General features: G+C 53.4%; 3 protein-coding genes across 14 annotated transcripts in view; 1 reads left to right on the top strand and 2 right to left on the bottom strand.

Annotated features, from left to right (window-relative positions):
- The window catches only part of si:ch211-140m22.7 (uncharacterized protein LOC570370 homolog), a 6,854-nt gene extending 2,685 nt beyond the window's left edge, over positions 1-4,169 (bottom strand). The window contains exons 1-5 of one of the 7 annotated variants that reach the window (XM_053876279.1): positions 3,484-4,167; positions 2,881-2,974; positions 1,531-2,646; positions 1,195-1,261; positions 863-987 (exon numbers count right to left, since the gene is read on the bottom strand). In XM_053876279.1, the coding sequence (XP_053732254.1) occupies positions 863-987; positions 1,195-1,261; positions 1,531-2,646; positions 2,881-2,974; positions 3,484-3,528 (1,447 nt within the window). In that variant the 5' untranslated portion in view covers positions 3,529-4,167. Of the gene's footprint in view, positions 1-2; positions 988-1,194; positions 1,262-1,341; positions 2,647-2,880; positions 2,975-3,483 lie in introns of those variants that run through there. The other 6 variants (XM_053876278.1, XM_053876277.1, XR_008415896.1 and 3 more) reach the window with 6 other exon arrangements.
- On the top strand, positions 3,716-8,693 carry wdr4 (WD repeat domain 4). Of its 2 annotated transcripts, none has more exons than XM_053876307.1 (11): positions 3,716-3,923; positions 4,349-4,411; positions 4,472-4,612; positions 4,674-4,830; positions 5,290-5,402; positions 5,524-5,584; positions 6,119-6,208; positions 6,284-6,345; positions 6,409-6,583; positions 6,904-6,973; positions 7,690-8,693. In XM_053876307.1, the coding sequence occupies exons 1-11, from the start codon at positions 3,841-3,843 to the stop codon at positions 7,833-7,835; spliced, it is 1,161 nt and encodes a 386-aa protein (XP_053732282.1). In that variant the 5' UTR covers positions 3,716-3,840; the 3' UTR covers positions 7,836-8,693. The 2 variants fall into 2 exon arrangements, with proteins under 2 accessions (XP_053732282.1, XP_053732283.1); XM_053876308.1 differs by having other exon boundaries at positions 3,726-3,923; positions 6,287-6,345.
- On the bottom strand, positions 8,567-18,189 carry pde9aa (phosphodiesterase 9aa). 5 transcript variants are annotated; one of them, XM_053876286.1, is made up of 19 exons: positions 17,917-18,189; positions 16,488-16,558; positions 16,326-16,403; positions 14,891-14,934; positions 14,324-14,378; positions 13,178-13,248; positions 11,816-11,900; positions 10,874-10,934; positions 10,520-10,594; positions 10,180-10,266; positions 10,013-10,117; positions 9,859-9,941; positions 9,625-9,781; positions 9,442-9,555; positions 9,265-9,369; positions 9,077-9,205; positions 8,920-9,015; positions 8,808-8,861; positions 8,567-8,737 (listed from the first exon to the last, which is right to left on the bottom strand). In XM_053876286.1, the coding sequence occupies exons 1-18, from the start codon at positions 17,977-17,979 to the stop codon at positions 8,811-8,813; spliced, it is 1,530 nt and encodes a 509-aa protein (XP_053732261.1). In that variant the 5' UTR covers positions 17,980-18,189; the 3' UTR covers positions 8,567-8,737; positions 8,808-8,810. The 5 variants fall into 5 exon arrangements, with proteins under 5 accessions (XP_053732261.1, XP_053732260.1, XP_053732264.1 ...); XM_053876285.1 differs by having other exon boundaries at positions 8,567-8,861; XM_053876289.1 differs by lacking the exon at positions 10,520-10,594 and adding an exon at positions 10,394-10,468 and having other exon boundaries at positions 8,567-8,861.

Here is an 18,189-nt window from a genome sequence, read left to right as displayed (position 1 = left end):
AACACAACACACCAAGTGTCAAAGTGAGAGGACGGAACAGTGTGACGCGAGCTTCTTTGTGCTTGGCCACACAGTTGGCGTGAGAACTGAACGACGGGACAGAACGAGTCTTCACACCCACTGGCTGTAATGTTCCACCTGGCCACTGGGTGTCGCCAAGCGCCAGGCTCACTTCCTGGTTATCAGCTCCTTCAGTGTCCTAGCGCGTCGCGACAATGGGCGGAGGTTTAGCTCAGAGGTTACTTCACAACATTGTTCCGTTGTCAAACCGCAACGGTCCGCGGGCCAGCGGTTCGAACCCCGGGCGCTGCCCTCTGCCTTTTCCTTCGGTCTGACCTGGGAGCTCAGGAGACGACTCCCTCTCCTACTGGATCTGATCCCGGCACTTGACCAGGTCTGTGAGCTGCTCACACCCAGGTCTGCACTCCACACCAGGCCCCCCAGCACCCTCGACTGTAAAAGTCTCCTGGTGCAGGTTTGTGTTCCAAAGACTGCGGACCTCCACGTGATGGCAGTGGCCAGAGGTTTAGCATAAGTCCCGTGCAAAACTTGATCAGAAGTTAAATCTTATTCCATTTGTTGTCATGAGTTGGAGACGACCTCAACACGGCACAACAGGCCAAACTGAGCACTCGGACCTGGCCATCAGCAACACGTTTGGGCTGGAAGGATTTTCTGGCTCTGATGACGTACGGCTTTCAGGAGAATGAAGAATCAGGGCTCTTCATTTTATAAATGCACATTTATCTGGTCAAACGGCAGTGTGTCCGTGGGCACGAGGGAAACCTGCCCTCTCTGTGAAGACTGACCGTGACTCTGCCGTACGTTCCTGTGCTACACGAGGCGTCTGGTCCAGACTCACCTGGAAAGTTGAACTCAGGGAACGACTCCAGGTCCCCACCACCGAAGAGCCTCTGCAGCTTAGCAGTCTCCTCGGCCAAGGCCTTCTGATAGTCTGGACCCACGTCCACCGGGCCAGTGGCGTCCCTGCCGGCACACAACAGCACGCCAGTCTTGAAGAAGACCGACACCGAGAACAGAGCGGCTGCTGCAACCCAACAAAGACGGAGGGCAGTGTGTTCTCTGACTCAAAAGTGGGTCTGCAGCCTGAAGGTCACATGACCAAACAAAACAAGTGCATGACGCAGTTCTGACTGGCTGCAGGAGCTAACCATGGACTAACATCAGACTCACAGGCTCTGGTGACTGTAGCCTCGAATCGCCTCCAGGAAGAGCTTCTGGATCGGGTCCAGCGAAGCTGCTGGTGAGAGGGAGGAGACGGTCAACGTCACTTGGGACCACAAAGGATCACCACCAGGTGGGGTCAGAGGTCGCACATACACGCACACTGGTTAGTGGTGCATCAATCAGTGGAGCCGTGAGCTCAGACGTGTCCTCACATGCGGGTGGAAGAGAAGGTGTTAGAGGAGCAGCAGGAGGGAGGGGACCAACACCAGTGAGAGGAAGAGTGAGCTGGAGAAGACAGGAGGTCCACCAGGGGAAGGACTGAGAGAGGGTGCAAGTTTGTACCCGGAGTGGTCTCCTCTCTGGCTGCTTCACCAGACGCATCTTCCGCTAGCTTCTCTGAGGACTCCACCACCTGTGAGAGGACTTCTGAGACGGCCTCCACCACCGGCATCACGTCAGCAGCTCCTGCCGCTTCTGCTATGGCCTCCACCACTGGCACCGCATCAGAAACACCACCTGCCGCAGCTTCCATCACTTCAGCGACCACATCCACCACTTGGGACACGTCTGCTGCCTCCTTTATCTTCTCAGAGTCAGGCGCCGCCTTCAAGACTGCTGCTGCCACGTCTTCCACAGGAACAGCCTCTGTGACCGCTTCCACTGTCACCGCCTCCACAAGTGGCACCGCCTCTGCTGCAGCCTCCGCCAGTGGCACCTCCGCCATTGGCACCGCCTCAACAAGTGGCACAGCCTCTGCTGCAGCCTCCACCAGTGGCACCTCCGCCATTGGCGCCGCCTCAACAAGTGGCACTGCCTCTGCTGCCACCTCCACCAGTGGCACCTCCTCTGCTGCCACCTCCACCAGTGGCACCTCCGCCATTGGCGCCACCTCAAGTGGCACTGCCTCTGCTGCCACCTCCACCAGTGGCACCTCCTCTGCTGCCACCTCCACCAGTGGCACCTCCTCTGCTGCCACCTCCACCAGTGGCACCGCCTCCACAAGTGGCACCGCCTCTGCTGCAGCCTCCACAAGTGGCACCGCCTCTGCTGCCACCTCTGCATGTGGCACCGCCTCTGCTGCAGCCTCCACAAGTGGCACCGCCTCTGCTGCCACCTCTGCATGTGGCACCGCCTCTGCTGCAGCCTCCGCCAGTGGCACCGCCTCTGCTGACACCTCTGCATGTGGCACCGCCTCTGCTGCAGCCTCCGCCAGTGGCACCGCCTCTGCTGACACCTCTGCATGTGGCACCGCCTCCACTATTGGCTGGACCTCAGGAACTGGTGCTACATCTGGCACCGCCTTCGCCAACATTGATGCAGCATGACCGGTGGGTGTGGCCTCAGCAGCTGGGGTCACGGCAGACTCTGGTACTGCAGCAGCAGATACTTTGTTGGAAGGCCTGACAGGTTGGTGCTGGACAAGCTTCTCTATATCGAAGTAGGTTTTAGCACTTTTGTCTGAGAGAAGAGAACAAGAAGCACCAAGGTTAACATCAGCATGATGGAGATGAAGGACCACAGCTGTGACGGAGAACAAGGGAGCGCCACGAGAGAGATGTTGGAGCTGCCAGTCAACACTGAGGATGGAGGAGGCCAGAGATCATGCTTGTCAATGACGGTCCTCACTCACTTAGGGAGACAAACGTGCGTGTGTGAGCGTGACAGCAGGTAGGTGGCGAGTGTCACACTCACCTGAGTTCTTCTTCTTCGAGCCGCTGGTTTTGGAGCTGAGGGCGGCAGCAGGAGACGCTGTGCGTAGACTCCTGCCACACTCCAGCTGCAGACACTGCAGAGACCAGAGCAAAGTTAGTGCAGCTGTAGGCTGGGCTCATCGAGCTGCCCAGACTTGAGCCACCTGAAAGCTGTCTGCACGCAAAGCGACTGTTGTACACATGAGTGTTTGAAATGGAGGCGGCGAGTGAGTCGATCCAACAGTTCGACCTTCAGGAGCCACAGACTGGCACTTTTACAAGCATCCCTGAATAGATGTGAAGTGAAAAGAAAAGAAGCGGTCTCTTGTTTCACAGCGGCTCCTCGACATGTTGAGGGCATCTCATGGGCAGGGACAGTCTCCAGGCCGAGGCCCAGCAGGCGCGTGTGGGTAGGACACAGGTGAACACTGGACCTGATGGCGTCTGCCGTCGAGCTCTCACAGAGCAACTTCGAGGAGCACTCGAGAGCTCAACAATGAGGAGATGCATGACGGACGGAACCAACGGTGCCACCGCGCCTGAGCTTTTCATTCAGTCCGGTGGTGGACGGACACGACACGCGATGAATGAGAGAGAGTCATACCTTGGCAAGTGACAGTCGTCCAACTCTCAGCAGTGATGCCGCCATGTTGGAGCCAAGTTACCCACACAGCACTCGCCGCAAAAGACTGCTGACCTGGTTCCGATGAAGAGGCGCACTCAAGCGATGGAGCGGGTCGCAATTTATGTAACCCTCGGACACGCCCCCACCGGCCCATTTTCAAGCGCCGATTAGGCTCTGTGTGATGACGTCACTCGCTCCCCTCGCGTGCAGAATGTGTGACATGAACATCGCGTCCCAGGAGAAGAAGGGGCGTGGTTAGGATGGCGTGACATCATTTGCACGCGACGCCCAGACATCCTCTCTCATGGTGGTGGTTGCGTGCGGATCCAAACAAACATGGCGTCAATGTGTTTCTGCGGCGACTGGCTTGTACTCGCCTGCGACTCCAAATGGATCGCAGCTGACGTCACACATGACAGGCGAGTGACTCCGGATCCTTCTCGTGTTCGTTTTTTGGCGTGCACAACGCGATGGAGGATTTTCAGCGACGTTTTGTCGATTAGCTTAGCCACCTAGCCCTGTCACGTCACGTGAGCGTTGACGTCCTCTGTGGACCAACCGTCGCATCGACCTGCTGCGGCTCTGACTCCAAGCCCTGTTGCTGTAGTATGTGTTTCAGGCGCTCTGTGTCCTAACGTTCTTCCCAAATGATCGACGTGTCGCTAGGAAGAAAAAACCAGTGACGTTTTAGTGACACTAGCGCCACCCCGAGGCCACGTTATTGGCTGTTGAGGCAGAGCGAGGTGGGCAAGGTCTCCGATCCAGCAGTCAGACGGAAGTGAGGGGTTCCGTGTTCAGGATGGGCGCCTGCAGGAGTCCAACTCAACTCTGTTCTCTGGTGCAGAGATGTGTTCGTGTTCGACTGCAGCGAGGTGGAGCGGCGTCGGCAGCAGCAGCGAGAGGGCAGGTGGGTCTCGTCAGTGCTCTGACCCCATGCTCTGACTCTGACTGACACTTCTTCCCTCAGCGACGGCGCAGAGGAAACAGGAAGTGACAAAATACTGGCCATTGCTGCTTCGCCCTCGGGGAAACTCCTGGCCGTCACGGATGACAACAAAAGGCTGCTGGTGTTCCGGTTCGATTCCTCGTGGAGACGAATCAGCTGCAGGTAGGAGGCGCTGCCAGGCAGTGGTTGGTGTGGTCAGCTCCGTGACGTGTGTGCGTGACAGGTGGGTGGCGCGTCGCTGCACCTCCATGGTCTTCACTCAGACTGAAGAGGAGCTGCTGGTGGCGGACAAGTCTGGAGACGTGTACTTGTTCTCTGTGAAGGAAGGGGAGAAGATGGGGGAGCTGAAGATGGGCCACTTGTCAATGCTGCTGTCTGTGGTGAGCCAGCACTCTTCTCCCCCCCCCCCAAACGAGAGGCGGGACATGCACCTTGTTTCTCATGTCAGCAGTGTTGAGTGGGAGGGAGGGAGGGAGTCCGAAGCATTTGAAGATCCAACCAAATGGGTTTTCCTTTTTCGTTCCGTATTTCTTCTTCATCATGAAGAAGAGAAGAAAAGTTTGGATTCTTGGATTATTCGTTTTGTTTTTCCATCCTATTTGACCTTCCTCATTGCATTTCTGCGACAGTGCTAACATTAAAGCTGGAATGTCTTTTCCTCTTAATTCTGATGCAGTGGGGGACCAAGCAGTCACGAAGGAGAGGCTGAACATGCAGTTTGGAAGATTGATTTTTCATTTGACTTATGTGTCACGTTATACCGCTTCGGCTGAAAAGTTCCATGCATTGCTCCTGTGCCCCGAGCCTCACTTCACCAGCAGATGGTTTTCTCCTGCCAGACTTTGTCTCATGACGACGAGTACATCATCACAGCAGACCGCGATGAGAAGATCCGAGTCAGTCGTCTGCGCTCGCCACACAACATCCAGTCTTTCTGCCTGGGACACAGAGAGTGAGTGTTGACGGTTTGGCTGGCCTTTTGAGAGCAAGTCCTTCCAGCACACCTGAAGACAGCAAGGCCACTGGTGAGGAGGCCTGCCGATCTAATCGAGCGCTTGTGTCTGCTCTCTCAGGTTCGTCACTACTCTTCTGGTCCCACCAGGACATCCGGACTGGCTGCTGTCCGGCTCAGGGGTGCGTGACGCGAGCATGCAGCCACCCACGCACACACAAACATGCATGCTTGCTTTGCTATCCTTGTGAGGACGCTAACCCTAACCCTTCCCCCAGCCTGAACACACACCCAGTTAGAATCACCCCGTTATTGTGAAGTTCTCAGCCTCAAGTTGAAGCTTGGATTTGTGGGGTCCAGCTAAATGTTATGAATCGGTCACCACGAGTGAGTATAAAGCAGGTGTACACACAGGCGGATGCAGGGTGGAAGCTTGATGGGGCGCTGGAGGTCAGGGTCATGTTCTGTGGAAGGAAGAGTCGGGGCCTCACCGCGGCTGGATGAAGCTGCTAGACGAACGCAGTGGTCAGTGAACCACGTTATGGAGTGATGTGACCTCAAGTCTTCCTGCCCACCTGTCACTCTTGAACTGTTGATGGCAATACAGCGATGGTGTTGGATGATCGGAGAGGTCCAGAATCATGGGAGCGATGGTTGAACTCCAAAAGCTTTGGGCAGCTGGAGCCTGACTCAAGTCTGGTGTCTCCGTGTTCCAGGATGGCACTGTGAGGTTGTGGGAATACGAAACGGGTCGTCAGCTGCAGAGTTTGGACCTGAGTGCGCCGGCAGCAGAGCAGCAGGAGAAGGTGAGGCGCTTGACTGTTTGTCCTCTCCTCCTGAGCTCTGAGCACTTCAGCAGTTCGACTGCCTTTTCTTGCCAGCAGACCGTGTGTCGCCTCGCCATCGCCCCCGGCGGTGGACATGTGGCAGTGCAGTGTGAGCGGTGAGACGCGGCCCAGCACAGATGCTCTGCGGCGGTCTTTCTGACATCAGTGCGTGTTTTCAGGTCCAACATTGTGCAGTGCTTGTCTCTGGTCGATGATCTCCAGGTGCAGAGTTCGCTCCCTCTGCCCGACTGTCCACTGGACCTGACCTTTGACACTGACGGTCGACTCTGGGTGATGATGGACGACAGAGAAGCTCTGCTGAGGGTCTTCAAACAGCAGGAGGGGCGCTGGATGGTAAATGCACACACACACGCAGGCACAAGTGTCCTCATAAGATCAGTGTCCTGTCTTGGCTCGCACGCTTCTTCTCTGTTATGCAACCTGCTTGTTCCAACACTAGCTGCTAAAACACAGACGAACACCATCTCAAACACGGATCTGTGCAGGAAATGTCAGCGCCTTCCAGCATGGGATACATGAGCCCTTTCAATGTCAAAAACATGCATACAGTTTCTCCTCAAACTCCCAGTAAAGAGAAGCACAGGCTGCTGCTCGCTGCTGTAGGCAGCTGAGGCCAGAGGACCCTCGTGAATGTGCCACTTTTGTGTCTCCAGCATGAAGATGGGAGTCCAGGACTGAGGAGGGCCATGGAGGCATTCAGAGTCCACTGGGAACTTCTGGACGGTGAGTTTGTCTGAGACCTCAGGCGGTCTGACCAGCAGGTGGCAGCATGTTTGCAGACTTGACATTGATGGCACCGTACTGTAATATGTCCTCTGCTTTGTTCTTCCTTGTCGACGCTTGGCTCTTCCCTCTGGTTTGCTCATGTCTTGAATTGATGTCATGGGAAGTCTTTTTTGTCTTGCCTTTGCCCTTCAAACACTTGCTACTACAATTCCAGGTCGTACACGTTAAACAGGTTCAGGTTCTTCTGTCTCTGTTTTCAAGTTGCACTTTGAATATAGTTATTTAACACCACAGTTTTGACAGTTGCAAAAACATGGCAAGATCCTGCGAAGAGCACGTCTGACGCTGACCAACGATGCACAGCCATTGCCTGCAGACGCAGTGCGACACGAGCTTCATGACATGTGCAGAGGTGTGTCGTCACAGTCGCCACACCTCTGCACACCACGTCCAGATGGCTTTGGTTGGATCAGACCTATGAGGTAGTTGGTGCTTTGGCCATAACCCGCGTCTCTCATGAAGACGGATGCACGGTCCCTGAGAGTTCTGACATGGTGGCCCGGCCTCCATGCTCAGAGCAGGGTCACTTCCCACTGCTGCTCTGGGAAGACTGGACCAAGCAAGTGGCAGTTAGAAATTCACTTTATTCTTCTTGTTGGATGATGGTTGAAACAAACGCCTTCTGTTGTTGACCCAGACATCTCCCCTTCTAGCGCCCAGCAGGATGTGCAGCCGCTTCCAGCATCTGCGCAAGGTGGACTTTGACAACGTGAGCTCGTACCTGCAGAAGAAGGAGGAGCGGCTGCAGCAGAAGAGGAGGCGGACGGAGAAGGAGCAGGACGACACAGTGTGCAGCTGAACGCTGCTTGGCGCCCTCGGCCCACTTCCTGCCTGCGTACTGTTGGACGCAGAACCTGAGGTGGGCGCAGCCAGGGCAGAGAATCTGCTCGGACTGTGAAGCTCCTGCACAGCTTCAGTTGGTGGACTGGAACATTTAAAGATGATTAAATTCAAACATGAACCGACCCTTACAAACGTTTCGTTTGAGGTCAGTTAAGAGAGGATCTGACTTCTGACTAGTCATCAACACACACGTGTTGGTAAACGGACAAAAAATGAGTCCAGGAAAAGTGACTCACGTCAGCCAAAGCCACAGCCTCCGGCAATTCGGCAGCACATGAGCAAGAGAATTCCAGGAGGAAACGACCAACAACTGCCGGCAGCCATTAGTTCAGCAGTTGAACATGGACCCAGAAGTAGGTGACAGAAAAATACTGATGCTTGAGCGGGAAGAGCCACACAAACGCTGCTTGAATCACTTCATCTCGGTGCAGACGTGTTAAAAATGACTTGAAGTCGATGGTTATTCATTTGGTGAGGAAGCCTCCACCTGCGGGCCTCCCAACTCAGATGCACATATATATATACATCGGTTTGTAAAGGAGTTCAGACAGAGATTTGCATTGGTTCATTACACACCGCCGTCTCCGTAGTTTCATTCTGCTCTTTGTTATGAGCTGTGTCCATGTGAAACAATGGTGACGGAGTTTGTGGGCACCAGACCCGCAAGTAATGAGAAGGTTCTGCTTTCATAGGTAAATTTATTTGTGCGTCGAAAAAGAAAAACTGAACAAAACAAAACTACCAATCTGTACAAACTGTAAAAAAAACAACCAATAAAAACACCCTACTCTGGTCACATGATTCCACATTCCTGAAGAGTCTTTGGATTGTCGAGCTCGCAGTCACTGGCACGGAGACCTGAGGGTGGTGGGGCAGAAACACAGGCGAGTGCGGCGGCGGCGTCATCTGATGTCGGGGGAACACGCACCTGTCACTTCTTCTTCCCGCCCATGGTCAAGTTCTCGCTCTTCTTCTTCTGCACCTGCGCGGCCGTGCTCATGTTAGCTGGCGTCTGCCTGCAGTGTGGCCTGCTGTCATACCTCGTTCATGGCGTCGTCGATCTGCTTCAGCTCTTCATAGCGGTCTCTGGACTCTCTGAGCGGCTGCACCATGGCCTCCTCGATCTGGGGGAAGAGCTGTGGCACACGCGCGGCGGTCAGACGCTCCACTCCTTGCTGGGGTCCTCAGTGGACTCACCTTCATGACAGTCTCAAACATGGGGATCAGCACAAACTTGATGAATCCGATCTGAGCCGTGGGCTTGGTGACTTTCTCTCTGTCCATGAAGGGGGCGACAGGAAGCCCCTCGGACTTCTCGCGGTCGCTCTAGAGACGCACGGCGTTAGGACAGCTCACCTCTCTGGCCTCCCGGCGGGACTCCTCACCTGCATAAAGTACTCCTCCAGCAGACAGTCCACCCAGGGCTCGGCCACCTCCATGGGCCGGACCTCGTTGGAGATGTCGCAGCATTTAATCAGAACCATCTTCAGCTGGATGAGCACAGTGAGAGGTCAACCACGGGGGCGTGTCTAGTGTGACCTGCAAGGCCCGTGGGGTCTTACACAGGTGACGTGCTCCTCATCCGAGTAGTCGAAAGCATCGACTTTCTGCTTGAAGGAGTCCAGGATCTCTCCGTGTCGGGCCATGTCAGTGGCCAGGATCAGAGTGATGGTTCCCTGAACACAAACACACGGGTGTGAGGAGACGTACAGCAGGGCCGGAGACACACACACACACACACACACCTGTCGGATCTGTTTGAAGGCCTCAGGGTCGAACGTGGAGAAGATGTTGCAGTCAGGCTGCGAAAAGATTTGGAAGGCCACGGCGCAGTGGTGGTTCTCCAGTGGAGAGATGTCGTTGTAGCGCACTGCCAGCTCGGTTCTGGCATTGATCTGGTACCTGGGCAGAGAAGTCCAGACCTTGATGTGACCTTCTGTCAGAGAAGAGACACCATGACACACGCGTGCGCGTCTCACATGTTGTTGAAGCCGGGATGGTCGAGGTCATGACACACGGCTGCTGTCATGAGGATCAGGATGTCCACTTGAGTGAACTTCTCCTGAAAGGCCCAGAGTGACCTCAGCATCTGTCGCTGACTAGTGTGTGTGCGTGTGTGTGTCAGAGAGGTACCTGCAGGCTGCAGAGACAGATCATGCTGTACATCATCTGAGTGACACAGAAACAGTGGCGGAAGTTGTGGAAGGGATTGTTTCTGTAGTTGTCGTGGATACACAACTGTGAACACATGGATCAGTCAGGTGGGGTGGGGGTTTGGGTCGGGTGGGCCGGGCTCTCACCAGCCACCTCTTGAGTGTGATGGGGTTGATGTTGAAGTCCTTGACGAGGCCCAGGTCATGGTACATGTGTTCCAGGCAGCTCAGCATCTGCACCGGGACACACACACACACGCTCTCGGCTCAGCACTCACTCACTTCATGCCTCACACACACACACACACACACACACACAGGAAGTGCCACAGGCGTGATCACATGACCACCAGAGTCTCACCTCGTTGGGCTCCCACTGCCAGGCATCAAATGTGGGGAACCTAAGCGCTTCTACCGTCTCCTGAGAGAGGTGGTACTACACGCACACACAGACACACACAGAGAGGCGTCAGCAGCGCGCTCTTACCTCGTTGGCCTCCCACAGCCAGACGTCGAAGGCGGGCCGTTTCAGGGCGTCTATGGTCTGCTGTGACAGCATGTACTGCAGACAACACACCGGTCAGTCTCGCCGACTCCGCCAACTGCCGTGGCTATGCCGGTGCAAACACGCCTCCTTGTGGGGGCCTTTTGCTATTTGTGGGGGTTCAGCCTCGATTTGACAATTCAAACCTCTGAGATGATAACTGGCTGATTGTAACTGGGCCAGGTGAGCCACTTGTTTAGGTTAGGTTCACAGGGAGAGGCTGGGGAAAGGGTGATGGCCGGGAGAGGTCCCCACAAAACATCAAATGTAACATGTGCGCGTGTGTTTCTTCTCTACCTTGGGGTACGACGGGACGTCTCTCCGAGGAGTCAGTTTCTTACTTTCCTCGAGGAAGTTGCTGCAAAAGAAATCACCGTTACAGCAAAAACGACGACGACAGCGTCTCAGCGACAGCAGCTATACAGCGGGAGATGTTCTCTAAATTCAAGCCTATAGAAGTGAGCTTCAGCAGGCAGTCAGAGGCGGCGGCTCCTGTTGTGTCTGGGGTGCAGACGCCTCCCCAGTGGAAGCTCCAGCACCACTGCATTTAAGTCCAGACTGCTTTGAACGTCATCAATCAGATCCTACAGTGGATTCTAAAGCGAAGCTGAGGCCGGAGGGAGAGCCAGGTTCTGTACCAGCAGGGGGCGTGAGGCAGCGTGCAGGCATGAAGGAGTGGGGCACTTGAGAGGATCAAAGGGAAGTGAGCAGTCAAATGTGGATGATGACCGAAGACGTCCCATCAGAGAGACTTGACTGAAGCAGGTCAGAGCAGCGTCTCAGATTCCCAGGCAGGAGCGAAGGCAGTTCCCTGACTAACTAACAGTGTCGACCATCCGACAGAATTCCATTTTAGCAGTGCAGTCGCTGTCTCAGTAGACGGCCACCCACCCGCACCTCAGATCACGGTGTGCTTTATTCAACGTCCGTCAGTTGTCAGACGTCGATCATGAGATGGGCGGCCTGAGGTTGTGCTCTTCTCATGACAGAGGTCAAACGCTTCACACTGCTGAACACGACGAGGGTCCCAGACCCAGGAGGCCGGAGATGACAGCTCTCTTACTCGTGAGTACTGCGTCACAGCTGTTCTTCCGATACTCAGGTGCAGAGAGCGACAGAAATGAATTCTTTCACTTGAGCACCGCGTCTTGAACGCTCAGTAAGACGACCAGCTCCCGCTGCTGGCCGACAGGAGTACGACACTGTGGCACAAGGCAAGCATGGCAGTTCTGAGGTCACCTGTTGTTCCGTGAGGCCATCTCCTCGCGCAGCTTTTTGATGTCGTTGCGACATTTCTCAATCTCCACCACCTTCATGCCCTCCACTGCAAACACACACAATTCTCGTCAGAACGTTTCCTGCAGCGGATCAGAGAGTGGTCAATGTGTCAGACCAATACTGCAGGAAAAGAGAGTAAGCAACACATCACAGCGCCTCCTGGCGGCGTCGCACAGAGGAACGTTTTGAAGTGACACACCTGACAGTAGAATGGTGTGAAAATGTGAAGGTAGCATGACGACAGCAGAATATTCCTTCAGAAGATTCTTGCTGGAGAAAGTTCCAGGCGAGTGGTGGGTGTCATGATGTGACGACATCGGCGTATATTCATCCTGCCAGTCGTCGAACACTGACTCTCACCTGTGCCGACGTGATGCTGACACTTCAACAGCTCTTCAGCTGCCACAGGAAAGGTCACCATGGCGACCAGAGAGATGAGAGGAAGACAATGCCTGTGTGGGTGCCACGCTGTTACTGTGGCAACCAGGTATCCTGCAGCTCCGTCAAGTGAGTGCGTGCAGCGTCACTGGGAGCAGTCAAGAGTTGGTTTTGCCACAGGTCACCAAGCCTCGTCGCACAGAACCAGGCGGATTAGATATCTGGTCCTGGGTCTGCGGACGTTTGAAAGAAGGGAGCGTGTTCAAATGTCATTGCTGGCGTCGGAGGCTGGGTCCAAAACTTGAAGTGAGAGCGGTAAAGTTCCCTGAAATAGGCCGATCAACAACTGAATCATCAAGTAGCAAAGATTCAGGTTGAGAAATGTGAACATGACGGCCAAATCAGAGTCAGCAGGGTCGACCTCAGGGGGCTCAAGTCATGTTGCTATGGTGACAGAAAGAGTCACACAGACTCGTGTATGTCTATCCTCGCGGGGACCTCCTCTCCTGGCCATCACCCTTCCCCCAGCCTCTCCTCCGGAACACAGGGCTCACCTGAACCAGGACTGGAGCCAAGTTAGAATCACCCAGTTAGTCTGAAGCTGAAGCAGGTGTGTTTTCAAGAATTGGTCTCCCAAGAACAGCTGAAGCAGTGACGCACACATATGTTCGGACATTGATCCGCCATGTGGCGCAGGAGCCACGGTCTGAACTCCTGAGATGCAAAACCTGAGGCTGAAGACGTGAAGTCGGGAGCTGCTGCAGTTTTACACTCAACGCGTGTTTGCGTGAGCTGGGCTCCGAGTGGAACTTTGACCAGACGTGTTGATAACGCGGGAAACTGATTAAATGTTCTCTGCTGCAGTTCTGGTGCCCAGACGTCAGAGCTGGTTTTCCCACTGCCAGTGAAGGCAACAGAGACGGGACGTGTTAGGTTCAGACTCACACTCCACTCGCTTCTCCAACATGGCCAGTCGGTTGGTGACCTCAGTCTTCAACTCGTTTATCTTGAATGCTCTGGAAGCAAACGGACAAAAAAAAAAAAAAAAACATCAAACACATAAGGAAATAGAAAACCAAATGAATTCAGGCGACTGCGAGACTGCGATGTCTCACCTCTGCAGACACACAGTTCGTGACTTAAGAATCGGATCACCTACACACGTGAACGTCAGAGACTACTACATGACAAACTTCTCCTTTCTTTCACAACTTAAAAGCTGTCATTGTAACAAAAGACTTTTTGGCAGTTCACTTCACCCTACTGAGCACTTTGGCAAACATCGGCGCGGAAGTTAGCATGACAGTGGAGTAACAATCTGGAGGGGTTAGGGTTCGTGCTCGCGTGACTTTCCTTCATGGTGGCTGAGAGTGGAGCGGTGGTGGCAGCAACACTTCCAGCTGTAGATGAGTTACTCAAACGTGAGCAAAAGACAAAAACATGACTGGTCTGGTGAAGAGGAAGTGACCAGCTGCTATTTATGTAACAATCACTTTATCACTGTTACACAACGTCCTATCAGCTGCTTAATTCCGACACGGCGCTGATGAGCTCAGGCTCAAGCTGACTTCAGTCACAGCTGCAGGAGAGGCCTTCGTGTTGGCACGCAGATGATGACACGATGCAACAATATCAGAAGATAGTGAGATGGAGAATTGCTCAATTGGGGTCACTGAAATTGCCTTTTCAGATGAGGAGATCTGGCGGCTCAGCGGTGGCTCTTATCGCAGGCGATGACTCACACTACCATAACAATGTCGGTCTTCACACCTGCAGTGTCGCGGAAGTGCCATATAAGCCATACTCTGTGAAAGCAGAGCGACACCTGCTGGGGACTCACAGCGAAACAGATGCAGTGGGTCAAGGTTAGAGACACCCTGCGCTGGGATTGAAGAGTGAAATCCTGGAAAAAGTTTGCAAGCCTCAAACTCCCTCTGCCACCGTTGTCACCTGGTACATCCCTCCATCGCCAAATAAGTGCAGCTCACGTGGCATCAGCGGAAGCAGCACTGTACTAACACCACCACAGCAGGACAAAGACAACAAGAGGCATCCACGGCTGAGAGAAACAGGAAGTGAGAGGTTGTTTACCTGGAGAACTGCTCGGCCACCTGAGTCAGAACATTCTGAAAGAGCTCCTCCTTATCTGCAGAGTCACACAGGCAGGTCAAGACAAACAGCAGCATCCGTCCACACCCTGACTAAAGATGTTCCCTGCGCACACTGATGCGTGTGAGACCAGAGCAGGAGACGTCCTCAGACTCTCACGCTGTCACGGGTGTTTGACGGCTGTGCTGAGTTGCCATGTTGTGGACAAAGTCCAGCGCGGCAGCCAATAAACAGCCACTGGAATTATAAAAGTGTGTGTCCGTCGTACACCGTGTCAGTGACATGTTTGTGGTCAGAGGTCAACAGAGGAAAAAACCTTCCTTTCTGTGAGGAACTAAGCTGACAACACGGGCGCTTTGTAGCCGTGAGGACACAAGAGGACCAGAAAGGTTGCCCTCAGATGTTTGGCCACTCAGTTTCAGCTGCCCACCACTTTGCTCACAAGCATTTCCACCATCCACGTCATCTACAGAGTGGACACTGGCCTGGATGTTGGAGTGAAACCTGTCTTTCATCACAACCTGCATTTGTGTTTTCTTGCAGCCTTACCAGCCAGCTGTCCTCCGGTCACTGGCACAACTCTGTACGGTGACCTTCAACACACACACACACACACACAGATCAAGTGAGATAAGATAGCAGCGGTGTTGCTTGTTAAGTTGCGGCGTCGTTAAATTGCTTCAGTTCATTTGAACAACAGGTTTAACAATGTTTACTCGTGGATGCGTGTGTCCTCTGGTATCGGTAAAAGCACGAAACAGTGTCAACACAACTGAAATTTGTGACTGATTCTTAGTGAGAGCCATCTTCCTGGGTCCCCCCCGAGTCTTTTCTTAACGTGAGAACACTTCTGCAGGTAAATGACAAACTGCTTCATGAACCTAAGGGTTTTACGCTGTGTGACTCATGCCCTCCGACTGACCAAGATGAAAACGTGAGGGCCTAGTCAACAACTGTGTTGCTCACCATGTCCAGAAACATGTTTACATCCTGCACCTCAGTGACTGCAGGTTGTAAGGGAGGAAGCACTCGCGAGGGAGGGAGGGATGGATGGAGTAACTAACACCGGCACCATTGCAACACCTGCTGGTGAGCAGAAGGGGGCGCAAATACCTGCTCGAGTGAAGCCATCAACGCTCCGATAAGGTCACATGGCAGCTCCGAAAACCAGAAGATCTCACTTTCAAAATGCATGTAAACAGCTTAGTCGGACTCCATGACCTGGATGATGTGGTAAACAGTTGGACTACGACGCATGGAGCCAGTAGCTGGACTATGAGTGGACGAGGTGCTGTGCGGCTGCGCGAGCTGCAGCTACGCAGCGGAAGTAAACATGTGAAGATGGCTTAACAACATCAGAGGTCCACGCTCTTAGTCGGTGTCTGCGGTGAACACATAACACACTTGATATCAGCAATGTAGTCACTCGCGACGACGCAGTTCTACCGATGCACAGCTTTGTCTCAACCACTGTCAATCGTCGTTTTCATCGCTAGTTCTCACAAGAGATTAGAAGATATGATTTGTTGACTTAAGGAGGCCACATTACCGTCACAGAAGCGTCAGCGTGTTTGCTATGTAGGCCGGAGCTCACACGCTCTGCATGGTCAGGCTATATTTACCATCTATACGTCTCTATAATCGACATCTATTATTCTCGCAGTACAAAAAAGAGTCTCCTCTGTTTAACCCAGACATCTGTCACCATGTTGACAAAGATGATGGTGACAGTGTCGGATCAGTTCATCACTCAGCATGATGCTGTGCACTGCTTACTCTACTGACATCTGAACCGGAACGACAGAAGAGCTCACAGCGCCACCCCTCGTCACGGAGGTGACATCACTCAGTGGTTCGTCTCTCTCTCTGCTGCATGTCACCGTGAGAACCTGCCTCATGCCGGAGTCTACTTGTTGGCTAATCTCTGCAGGTACTGTAAATGTGTCCTGACTACTTCAGAACACTGCGACATAGTGACATGTACCTCTCACTGTTGTGCGGCATGGTGGGGTCGATGGAGACCATGGCTCCAGATGAATCCAGCAGAGACATGTTTGTGTTCCTGTCCCAGAGAATGCAAACATCAAAGTCACGCGGCCACTTAAAACATTCAGAGTGTGTGTGTGTGTGTGTGTGCGTGCGTTACCTCGGCAAACCTAGAGCTGAGCAGAACAACTCTTTAATATCACATGGGCTGCAGAAGCGACTGAACACCACCTGTGTGAGGGAACACATGTTGCAATGATGCTACTGCTGAGTCTCCCCTTTTTGTTAGGAAAAGATTTGGGCAACATTCAGCGACATCAGAGGAAAAGGGGCAAAATTACCAGGCTAGTTAGGTCAACCTGGTGACGGGGGGGTGAAAGGGTCGCCCCACTATCTGGACTTAGGTTGAACAATGAACTTCACTTACATAACTTCACAGTACATTTTGATCTCCTCAAACGCTGAACAGTGAATACATGCCGTTCAAACAACACAAATGTCTTCTCAGTTCCTTAGTATTTGAACAAAAAAAAAAAGGTTGAGAATCCACATTTGAGTCGGTTCACAATAGTGAGTCGTCTCAGAATTTCTGGTATGAAAGAGATACATGACGTCCAGGTGCTTGCTCTGGATGTTGCCTCTTCATGTTGAGACTCTGCAGGTCCTGTCACTCTTCACACTGACACTCTGGTTAAGGTCTTTATCAACACACTGACTGAATTAGATTCTCCCACGGAACGAAACTCACACAGAGAACTCACATGCGACAGAGAAGAAGAATATCCAGTTTACCAGAAGACGGCAAGATGACGACGGAAAAAAAAAGACTGATGATAAGAAGAAGACCTCAGTGCAGGACAGGACACGTCAGAGATTTAGAATTATGTCTGAGGTCATGACATCTCGGACAAACACCCCAACACTTGCAGCAAGAGGGTTCGATTCCCGGGTCAGACCGATGGCCTTTCTGCATGGAGTTTTCTTCGGATACTCCGGTTTCCTCCCACAGCCCAAAAAGTTCGCTAGGTTGATGGGACACTCTCGGTGTGTGTGTGTGTGTGTGGCCTGCGATGGACTGGCCATCTGTCCAGGAGGTATTCCTGCCTGTCACCCAGTGACCGCTGGGATAGGCTCCATCCCTGGTGACCTGGACACTGGTTACCTGATGGAAGTTATGCACCTTGCTTGAGGCTGGGACTGGATTTCGTTGAATATAAAAGTGACAAGAGTATGGAAGACCAAGTTTTCCATATGGACACATGGTGGACACGACAGTGACCACACGACTGGTCTGTTGTTTGACGGGATGAAACAGAGTGTTGTGGCGCTGGCAGACAACCTTTGATGGACATTTGTCCCTGCAGGGCCCAGAAGAGTGAGCCGGTATGCAGGTATAGCTACGAACCAAGTGACGGCTGAAAAGGCCATTCTGAGCTCCGGTGGAGGAACCTCTGCCTCACCGTCGCATCTATGAGATGTTTTAGGTGGATCACTTCTGATCTCATTGCTATAACTGAGACACTGCAAGGGTACAGTTGCACACTGTTCTCTCCGAGTGTCATCGGTGACAGTGTTTGTGTTGGTCTCACCTTCTGGATCCGGCCGTCCACGTCCAGGTAGATGACCCGGTACGAGGAAGACGCGGAGCCCATGACGTCACCTCCTCCTCCTCCGGTCTTCGCCGTTCAATTCCTCTCCCGCCGCTGTGCGGTCAGCGGCCGGTCAGCATCGCCGGTCCACTCATCGATCACACCGTCTCTCCAGGACTAAGTTCCGTCGGGTCTGGGTCCGGGGTCGCTGCGCTCTGCACTCCCGCTAACTCAGATGCGCTCATAAAGCAGCGCGCGCCTCCGCGTTTACTA

This window comes from Synchiropus splendidus, chromosome 10 (genome assembly GCF_027744825.2).
Source record: "Synchiropus splendidus isolate RoL2022-P1 chromosome 10, RoL_Sspl_1.0, whole genome shotgun sequence".
NCBI classification, from domain to species: domain Eukaryota; kingdom Metazoa; phylum Chordata; class Actinopteri; order Syngnathiformes; family Callionymidae; genus Synchiropus; species Synchiropus splendidus.
This window is presented reverse-complemented; position numbering and strand designations above follow the sequence as displayed.